Below are 10,646 nucleotides of genomic sequence, written 5' to 3'. Positions count from 1 at the left end.
GTTCTGTTTCACTTGTGCAGGTCTACCGATATCCGTTTCCTACCTAGACGTTTGCGTACCATTACCCATTTCCTACTCGGACGTTCGCCTACTCAGGTACCCAACTGCCAAAGGTCCAGAACCAACATTCTGCTAGTTTAACTGTCTATTTGAAGGCTCGAGCCTAGTATTTTGTATCCACCTAACGATCTCTCTAACCGTGTGACTTTTTACCCGTCCACGGAATCGACTCATGAAATTATTTTTATTAGTATATAAATATAATATTAATATTTTTATATAAAAGTAATAGATATTGTCACTATATTAGAGGAAGTTTATTTTGTATTTAGTAATAAGAGAAAGCTCTATTATGCCCATGTTTAGTCAAATAAGTAACCAAAGTCAAAGAAGTGTTGGAATTTGCTTTTGGATTTAATAGTGTCCAACCAGATTCACCTCCCATTTTATAGGGTGGGTTTTGCTTTGTCTTCTCTCAGTCCTTCTCACTACCAAAATTCATTTTCACTCCTATCCGTTTCCATTTATAATCACCACCCGTCTCTCCACATTTAGAACCACCACACTCTCTTCTCTCTTCACTCTATCTCAAAATGGGTTTCAGTTCTTCAATGGCAGCCATGGCTGTCCTAATGATTTTACTCTTCGTTTCTTCATCTGCTTCAGACATTAATTCTATTTCAAAAACAGATGAAGAATTGATGAATCTATACGAATCATGGCTTGTTAGTCATGGAAAATATTATACTAGTAACAAATTGGGAGAAAAAGAAAGAAGATTTGAAATTTTCAAAGATAATTTGAAATTCATTGAAACACATAATAGTGAAGAACATAATAGTTATAGACTTGGATTAAACAAGTTTGCTGATCTTAGTAACGATGAATATCGTAACATGTATTTGGGAACTAAACAAAGAAGATTGGGTAAACCTAAAAGTGATAGGTATGATTTCAGATTAGGTGATAAGTTGCCGGAATCTGTTGATTGGAGAGAGAAAGGCGCAGTTGTTCCTGTCAAAGATCAAGGAAGCTGTGGTGAGTTACTTATCATTTTTGCTCATTTGCATTTTGGTCCGTGCTTTATGTTGGACTTAATTTAACACAGTTAATAACCGCTGTTAACCGAATGTTGGTCGGACTGTTTGGTATAGGGAGTTGCTGGGCATTTTCGACAATTGCATCGGTTGAAGGGATAAGCCAGATTGTAACAGGCGATCTGATCTCGCTGTCAGAGCAAGAATTAGTCGACTGCGATAAATCGTATAATGAAGGTTGTAATGGAGGTTCAATGGACATTGCTTTTAAGTTCATAATCAACAATGGTGGAATCGATACTGAAGCTGATTATCCTTACAAGGCTAGAGATGGAACTTGTGATCAATACAGGGTAAAATTTTCATTCGAATAAATAAATTTTTTGATTGAGATCTGACTCGTCTGAATGGTCTAACTCGAGTTGATTAAAGATTGTTTATGTTTTGTTTGACTCATCTTAGTGATCCATTCCGGCTGATTTTCAGTCCCTTGAGTCAGAAATAATGTGTTTGGTTGATTTTGTAGTTACTGAGTTCTGGAATGTAATTGCTGCAGAAAAATGCAAAAGTTGTTACGATTGATGGGTATGAAGATCTTCCAGTCAATGATGAGAATGCTTTGAAAAAAGCAGTTGCCAATCAACCAATTGCTGTCGCTATTGAAGGTGGTGGTCGAGCTTTCCAACTATACCAATCTGTAAGTCTCTCTCTCTAGCTAAACATATAGTAACCCACAAGCAATATTGGTAATTTAAACCTAAATCTGTAAGTGTTTGTTATCTTTTCTAAGTCGGATCTAAAATCTGACTCGAGGTCTGAATTAACTCGAGATCTATATTGTTCAGAGACAATCAGACAAATATCAGAATGTTAGTAAACAAAATTGTTATTGTTACTTTTTTCAGGGTATATTCACAGGAAGGTGTGGAACTCAATTAGATCATGGTGTGACTGCAGTTGGATATGGTACAGAAGATGGTAAAGATTACTGGATAGTTAAGAACTCGTGGGGATCTAGGTGGGGAGAGAACGGGTATATTAGAATGGAGCGAAACCTTGCTGGTACTACAACTGGTAAGTGTGGTATAGCTATGGAGGCGTCGTACCCAATCAAGAAAGGACAGAACCCCCCGAACCCAGGCCCGTCACCTCCTTCGCCCGTGAAGCCTCCTTCAGTCTGTGATAGTTACTACACTTGCCCTCAAAGTACTACTTGTTGTTGTGTATATGAGTATGGAAAGTATTGCTTTTCTTGGGGATGTTGCCCTCTTGAAGGTGCTACTTGTTGTGCTGATCACTCCAGTTGCTGCCCTCATGAATATCCTGTCTGCAACCTTGATGTTGGTACCTGCCTTAAGGTAAGCAAGAACTAAACCCATTTTGGAAAGTTCTATAGGTTGCACTGATATGGCTACAGACACTACTTGACCTCGTTCAGAGGCTTTGCACTTTGGGTGGCTGTAGGTATCACCGTACTCCGTCATTACAGGTCGGGGATAGTCTCTGCAAGTGAAGTGCTTATAGACACCTAAAATCAGACGCCTTTGACATTGGCCCTGTGAGGACTATAGAATTCCTTACCTTGAAACACAATTGCCACCTCAAGAAAGCATGGGACTCGTCCTGGCTATCTATCACTCGTAGCGCTCCCTTCCCTGTTATAGGCCCGTCTTGTGGAGTTGGGTAAACTATGAGGCCTGTGGCCACTCAGACTATCATATGCTGGCCTAGCTCTGATACCAAATGATTATGTCCAACTTGGCCCTTAGATTTATGGAGTTTTGTACTCGTACTAACCTTGGTTGGTTGGTTGGTTGGTTGTATGTGGGACTAATTTCAGGTAGCACAGTTCTTAGTTGCCATTTTGTTGACAATGTTTTTCACAATGAAACAGGGCAAGAACGATCCATTTGGAATTAAGGCAATTAAGCGTATACCTGCGCAACTTCGATCGAGCTATCGAAATGCTCAAGGCAAGAGCAGCAGCGCATAAGAGGTTCGATGATCCGTCTCAGGGGAAGGATAAGCCATGGATGTGTAGATCTTCACGCCTTTCGGCTTGGTTGGTTTATTAGCACAAGAAGAAACAGAGTTCTTAGTAATCCAAATAAAGTTTCATAAATATATGTATATACTTTATCATTTCAGTAGTATGGCTTATGATTATCAAACATTATGATTTTAGCTTCAAATCCTCTGTAGATCCAGTATCTTTATCAACTCGCTGAATAAATTATCAGATAAGAAACAAGCAATGTCCACCTCCCTTTCCATATCGGACTCCAACACCCACAGTTGTTACTGTAATTCATAGCCACACCCAGCGTCACTTTCATCGACTTTGTTGGCAGAAGAAAGTAATACCCAGCGTCTTCTCAATTTATGATCAAGGGAATCACTAAGAAATCAATAAACAAATTTCCCATATCTCCATTACGTGTATGCCCGGCTAGAGTAGACACGAAAGTTAAGATGATATGACTAGTTATTTCATTAATGTCTTCGTATTTCCATGTTATAATGTAACATACAAAATTCCTAATACTTGGATGAACGATTACATTGGTTCAATTTCATGATTTTGAAGTGCTTAAGATACATCAAACTTAACAACTCATGAAATCAGATATTTCTCTGAAATCATTTCTGTTCTACAATTAACGGCAAAGGATAAATATAAAAGAAGACCAAGACATGAAAAAAGGTATACTAATCCTTCATGTACCTTGGGGTATAATATTCAGAGTCCATTTTTCCTTATAAGAGCAGATATAATCCTCTGTAAGTCAGAGATTTCGTCATCCCTTGACTTGAGTTGTTTCTTCAGACTCTCAATCTCTTTTTGGTGATCTTCACTTTGATCTGAATTTGTCTTTGGCTTCTTTGACTGTTCTACCATGGTTTCCTGATCCTCGATTAGTAGCCTCTTCTTCGAAAGGCATTGATCTAGCGGACCATCTTTTACCATTTTCCGAACAAAGAAATTCACGGATTGCCCAGTACTTAATTTAATCGAGATCTTTTTCTGGCAACGTCCAGATATGTCCTAAAACAGAAAAAGTTACTTCAGGTCCTAATTTGATGGAATCAGGTTTTCCACACGAATTGCTAAAAGAAGACATTTTAAAGGTGCATGTAACTTGTCAGTAAGTTTAACACTAGGAAAAGCTACTTGTAGGGAAAGAAAATGAATACCTTTCCTTCTTCACCTTCTATACTTTCAAATGCCTCATCTGCCTCTTGTGGATCTTTAAAAACGGCAGCAGCAGAATAATATTGCCCTCGTTTTCTATTGTTGGTCTGTATGCCAATATCTCACCAACAGTTAGGCAATTACACTTCAACTATAATTATCGATCTCTCAGTTTAAACTACTAAGCATAAAGATAACAAAGTAGTAGTAGCGTGTCCCCCTGATTTTCGAGTTCTCTTAGAAATAGCTAATCATGCATAAGTTTATATTACCTCAATTTGCACGTTCGATTCCACAGGGAATATCTTGGGCAATTCTTCCTTAGATACATGAACTGGTACCCCATGAAGAAGAAGCTTTGCTGGTTCATCAACAGATACCTATGGTTTAAATAATAAAATACGTCATCGAGATTTCGTATTGCACACATAAACAATCATAACTCAGTTCCAGATAATACATATATATATATATATATATATAAGTATTTACAAATCCAAATCTTGAAGTACCTTTTTGTTGTCAGGGGGTATGGATCTATCAAATCCTTTTTCCAACTTGGCGATGACCAGTTTCATTGCAGCACGTGCATCGGCCAAACAATTGTGTGCAGCACCCTTTGCTCTAACTTCAGACCCGAGCACAGTCTGTCCAAATGAAGATTACATAAGTAACTAGTAACTCCTAATCTAATCATGATTTTTACCCAACTAAGTTTCCGAGAAGTGTTTTTTTTTCCTACTCTTCTAGATCAAAAGGTTCTTGACCAGTCATAACATTCATTTCGAGTCTACCTTTTTTAATGAAGCTACAAATAAATGTTCTTTTTCTCCGGACTTTGCTCTACATGAAATACCTGTTGATGCTTATACTTGTGGAATGTAAAGTCCAACACCCAAACCATGATTTTCAAACCTTAACAGGACATAAGTGAAAGGGATAAATTTCAGTTGTTCTCTAACTTCATTTGTTGGAGGAAACTAATTTTGTCCTAGTTTTCCTCCCTCAAACTAATGAGGTGCAAGCATGATGCCTCAACTACATTGCTTTTGTACTAAACTGTATTAGGGAGATGCAGTAACAGAAATACTTAGTATCCTAAAACTACTACCGAAATAGTGGATGTTTGCAGTTTTTGTATTAAAGTATTAATTCACGGTGACCTGATGCTAAAAGTAAAAAAAAAGTTGGATTATAAAACTTGCCTTGGATAAATGATTCAATGACGGTCTCCGGCGACTAGGGTCATCCAGATTTTGGAAGATTAGAGCTGTATCAATCACCCTTGCGTGATCCACTTTCAGTGCTATAAAACATTAAAACTAATCAAAGATAGTTCGCCCTGTCCATAAATCGAATAACTAGAAAATTACAATTGCATATAATTGATACGTAAATAGCACCGCATAAATACCTTGTAGATCGTTATTTAAACTGTGGCCTATTAAGATAGTTCCATGCGATAACAACTTCTTCACTGATTTCTACAAAATCACAAAATGATTAAGACAAGAAAAATCCAACAACTAACTTCAAATAATCGTGAGATTACCTGTATATCGGCTAAAGTACAAGTAACTCCTTCCAAATCCTTAGCACTTATCCCAGTTATGTCAGTTCTGAAATCAATAATAGGTATGTCGGGTTTGACAAGTTCATTGAGCTTAACCTGAAACAATGAAAAAAAAAATTCATACCCGCACCAAAAATGATACAACTGAACAAAGATAATATCTTGATATTTAGCTGTATGCGGAACTGTATAGATGTTTTAGTGCAAATGATAAAAGTTGAAATTTTTCGATGATTCTTACCTCTAAATTGTGATCCACAATACACACTTGCACTAAAGCTTCACTACCATCCTCACAAAGAACCATCTCACAATCAATAGAGATCATTGTGTTGGAGTTCTTTGACTTGGAACCGTTACCAATCTTCGTGACTATCCAGTCCTGTTTTAAGTTTTCCATAAACATTTGTTTAGCAGGTTGTAAGTAATTCTCCATAAAACAATTTAAGTCTAAACGTGGCAAAAGAAAAATGGGAGTGCAAGGTTATGCCTTACCTCATTATGGGATGGGAATGAATAACTCAATGGATACTCTGGGTGCTCAATTGTTAAATTGACTAGCTTCTGTACTGCCACGATAAGAAGTTAGTGACGACCAGCAGTAGATGAGAACTTCCGGAAAAAAAAAAAAAAAAAAAAAAAAAAAAAAAAAAAAAAAAACATATTTTTTAAGGCCTGGCACTATCTAGTTCATAGCAAGCAAAAAAGAAGTTTCACTCGAAGTACAACGGTAAAGAAATTCAAGCGAACAAAGTGAAATACACGAAAGGAGCAACTAATTAAGAACATCAATTTCATGTCATTCGCAGGAAAATACAATCTTTTCTCTCAACTACACACTGCAGAAGCATAACTATTGTTTCCAACAATTTTTTGAGGAAATAAAATCTCTAAATCATACCTGGGGAGAGGATTCGAGGTTGTCCAGTTGTGTTGCTGCTTTCCGGTTTGAATGGCATTGTTGTATTTTCTCAAACAACTACAAGCAATTAGACGAAATCTCATTATACCAAGAGAAAAGATTAAAAAACTCATCACCACCTGGATGATCATACAAGGGCCAAAGACTCAGAAACAAGATGTATATTTGTGCTTAATGTGAGTGAGACGTAGTAGTTTACTCCAATTACCTTAAAATCTTCCTCTTCTGTAAAGGTCTTGAGAAAAACAACCAAGTCATCAATTGACCTCTTTGCCGGATCACTTACACTGAGACCCAATTTTTTATTATCATGGGAAGCTAAAAACTCTTTCCAAGCTCCTTTTGCACCCCTCTTTCTTTGCTTTTGTAGAACTTTAACAATGTCAACAAGAACCTAACCACACTAAAGGGTCAGTTTTTGAACCTCAAAGGGAAACGACAATCTAAAAAAGAAAGGCTCACGGGTAAATACTCAAAACCCCAAAATGCAAAAACATGTTCCTAATTGAATTGTTTAGGCAATTGATATCTCCAAACCAACCTTAGTTAATAACACACTAAATCCAATACTCTGATCCGTTTGAGGAGGGGTAGGTCTTTGAATATAGATACATCATTCTCAGATTCAAAAAATGATCTTTAGAATATCTGCTCATGGGTATAAGTTGTGAAACATTTTACTAAACAATTATTTCTTTCGTTTAAGAATTACCACAGATATCAATTGATTTAGTGCTTGGATTGTCGGAGTTATCGTGTGATTAGTCACTAAGAACTCTAATGAACTATGGAGATAAGATTAGCACTTTAATTTGTTTAATAGTCAGCTTAACTACAAGCCTTAATTTTGTAGTAGAAGTTTCAATAAACTCTTAACAAAGTGGATAGTATATAACCACAAAGTTTCAATCTTTTTTCCTATCTTATACTGACGGGAACATAAGTAACTACCCAGGTCGAGTTTCATGCTAATTTCTTCAACTCCTGATTATAAACAAATAAATACCTAGACAAATAATACTACCAAAAATCAGATTTTTATAGGTTTTAGTCAAAGAAAGAACAAGCAGATTAAGGTATAGACTAGAATGAGTTCTTTCGTATGATAAACATAAGTTGTTTTGACAACTCCAGACTCACTAGGGCGCCAAAATCGTACAGTTTTACCAAAAAAAATATCAGCTTCGACATTAAACAAGCTCATCAAATTGTCCTACCTTAACCAAAATACGATAGAGAGAGAGAGAGAGAGAGAGAGAGAGATAGCATACCTCCTTCTCTACCGAAGCCAACTTCTTGTCCATTGTAGAGAGAGAGAGAGAGAGGCGACTGTGGTTACTACTAGGGTTATTAATCGCGCCAAATTCAGATTGGTGACTATGCCCTGTTTGGAAGCACCAATAAGTGTTTATTGCTTACTAAGGGGATTAGGTTTAGGTGATGTTTGGCAACCAAAAGCATAAATACTTTTGTTTGTTGTAAAAGTTTTTTTGCTTTAAAAAATTATAATATGTATGTTTGACAAATACGATACTTATAAGTAAGAAAGTCAAAAGTTACTTGATTTCAATTAAATTTAATAATGATTTTTATCATTACTCTTTTGAAAGAGGTGGTGGTGATATTGGTGGTGGTGGAGCCTTTGAGGTATGGTGATGGAAGCGGTAATGGTTGTAATGTGATTGAGGTGCGGTGGTGGTGGTGGAGGTACGGTGGTAAGGAAATGGTAATGGTGGAGGAATGATGGCGGCGATGGGGCGAAGGTATGAGATGGTGGTGGACATGTATGGGGATGGTGTTGGTGGAGGTACGACATTGGTGAAGGTATGGTGGTGGAGGTATGGGATAGTTGTGGAGGTGCGGTGGTGTCGTGTTGGTGGTTGAAATACAAATGGTGGTGGTGGAGGTACAGTGGTGGTGGTGGTGGTTGAAATACAAATGGTAATGGTAGTTGAGATACAGTAGTGCTGGTGGTGGTTGAGACATGGTGGTGGTTGAGGTGTGGTGGTGGAGGTACGATGGTGGTAACATCACGGTGGAGGTATGGTAGTGGTGGAGGTGTGGTGATGATGGTGGTTGAGATACAGTAGTGATGGAGGTTTGAGGTGTGGTGGTGGTGCAGGTGTATAATGGTGGTTGGTGGAGGTGGAAATTTATGGTGGAGTGGAACTAAAAAAGACCACCACTTTGGGGAAAGCAGAAATGTTTATGGGGAAGACGGTGGAAAACAAAAAAATGAAACCAAACGCACCTTAACTCGCCGCCCGGGTATTGTCTGCGACGGCCGGCGACATCATCAACTTCTCTCTCTCTCCCCTTTCTCTCTATCTCTCCTCTATCTCTCATCTCTCTCTCTCTCTCTTCTGTTTCTCTTTCTTCTTTTTTTCTCTTTTTCTTCTCTCCATCTCCGGCGAACGGGCTCCTCCCCTTCGCCGGAGATGGTGGAAGTCGTCGGAGAAGATTGAAGTCGCCGGAGACGGTGGTGGTAGGTGAAAGGAAGAAGAAGCTGAAAAAGAAGCCCCTTCGTTGGAGATGGTGGAAGTCGTCGGAAAAGATTGAAGTCGCCGGAGACGGTGGTGGTAGGTGAAAAGAAGAAGAAACTGAAAAAGATTTGGTTGTTTGGGGGAAATAAAAAAAAGTAATTTTTTTTGTTTCCGCCAAAAACTTCAAACCCCGAAAAATTCATTTATTTCCCCGTAGCACCGACAAAAAATATTTGGTAACATCTATGTAGTTGGTCTCGGTCTCGGTTTCGATTTAGGTCCGACCGAAGGCCGAGACCGAGACGAGACCGAGACGGATCGAGATTCTCGGCCGAGACAGCAAGTGTAGCTATTAGCTAATGGCATACTACTAAGGCATAAAATAAATCCTAATCTACTAAAATTAGGTTCTTGTGTTCTTTACTTCTTTATTAGTTCTTAATTCTAGTTTTTACTACTTATTTTAACTTAATAATTGTATAAATAAATCCTAATCTACTAAAATTTTGAAAGTTACTAAAGAATTTTCAAAGTTTCTATAAGGCATAAAACCTAAAAATTCTTTATAGTATCATTGCTATTTATATTAGATTCATTCGGAATGCAATAAGTATTTAAGATTTAAGAAGATAATAAATTAGTAGTACACAATTAGGTCTAAGAGTTCTCCACAAAAAAAAGTTCCAAATATTTAGAAATTACTGTCTCGGTCTAGGTTTCGGGTTGTCTCGGCCGAGTTTCGCCGAGAATCTCGGTCAAACCCTAACTCGGGGTCTCGGCCAAGTCTCGTCTCGGGAGAGGGCCGAGACGAGACCCGAGATTCTCGGTCGTCTCGGCCGAGACCAACCACATAAGGTAACATCAAATTCGTGCATATGTTTAAGAAAAACTGCTTAACTTTAAAGTCAAAAGTTAAAAGTATGAACTTTAAAAGAAAGTCAAATTTTTACTTAACTGAAGTCGAAAATTCTAAGTTACCAAGCTAATTTTTGTTACTTTTCTACTTAAATAAGCAAAAAAGTAACGTATTTTACTGTTGCCAAACGACGCCTTACAAAAAATTGCCCTAAACCCTAGTTTTAAATTTTTTTAAGTTAAAAAGACGAGTTACGTTCTTTTTTTTTTTTTGTTAAAACCCCAAAACTTGTATTGTTATGTTTTTTTGTAAAACCAAATATTTATGTTTTATTTGGTTAAAAATCCAATATTTTTTTCAGAGCTGATGCAAGTTGTTGCAAAGCTGTTGCAAGGTTGTCGCAAGGTGTTGCTGATGGGCCTAGAAAGTTTCCTAAATAGGTCTACACCCACAAGTGCACGGGTGTCAAGTTGTAAAATTCCGGTAAGACCGGTTCGTTCCTCAGAGACTAAGTCAAATTTCAATTCTAATCTTAAAACTATTAGGTCTTCAAAAAGTGGTTTGATTGATAATATTTTTCTT

General features: G+C 37.5%; 2 protein-coding genes across 2 annotated transcripts; one reads left to right on the top strand and one right to left on the bottom strand.

The window, feature by feature from the left end:
• The first annotated feature begins 422 nt into the window (after positions 1-422).
• Positions 423-3,285, top strand: LOC147544988 (cysteine proteinase mucunain-like). The gene is made up of 5 exons (XM_086633883.1): positions 423-1,038; positions 1,155-1,390; positions 1,594-1,734; positions 1,943-2,395; positions 2,932-3,285. Exons 1-5 carry the CDS (start codon positions 594-596, stop codon positions 3,028-3,030), a joined length of 1,374 nt encoding a protein of 457 aa, XP_086490009.1. The 5' UTR covers positions 423-593; the 3' UTR covers positions 3,031-3,285.
• A 240-nt stretch (positions 3,286-3,525) lies between these two features.
• On the bottom strand, positions 3,526-8,232 carry SDN3 (small RNA degrading nuclease 3). The gene is made up of 12 exons (XM_086633881.1): positions 7,997-8,232; positions 6,934-7,119; positions 6,705-6,782; positions 6,299-6,367; positions 6,045-6,185; positions 5,783-5,899; positions 5,645-5,714; positions 5,436-5,536; positions 4,743-4,877; positions 4,503-4,610; positions 4,233-4,337; positions 3,526-4,083 (listed from the first exon to the last, which is right to left on the bottom strand). Exons 1-12 carry the CDS (start codon positions 8,027-8,029, stop codon positions 3,778-3,780), a joined length of 1,449 nt encoding a protein of 482 aa, XP_086490007.1. The 5' UTR covers positions 8,030-8,232; the 3' UTR covers positions 3,526-3,777.
• Between the last annotated feature and the right edge of the window lie 2,414 nt (positions 8,233-10,646).

This window comes from Eschscholzia californica, unplaced genomic scaffold (assembly GCF_041429995.1).
Source record: "Eschscholzia californica isolate CP2 unplaced genomic scaffold, dmEscCali1.0.p SCAF_4, whole genome shotgun sequence".
NCBI classification, from domain to species: Eukaryota; Viridiplantae; Streptophyta; class Magnoliopsida; order Ranunculales; family Papaveraceae; genus Eschscholzia; species Eschscholzia californica.
Note: the sequence above shows the minus strand (reverse complement) of the source record. Positions and strands in the feature narration are given on the sequence as shown.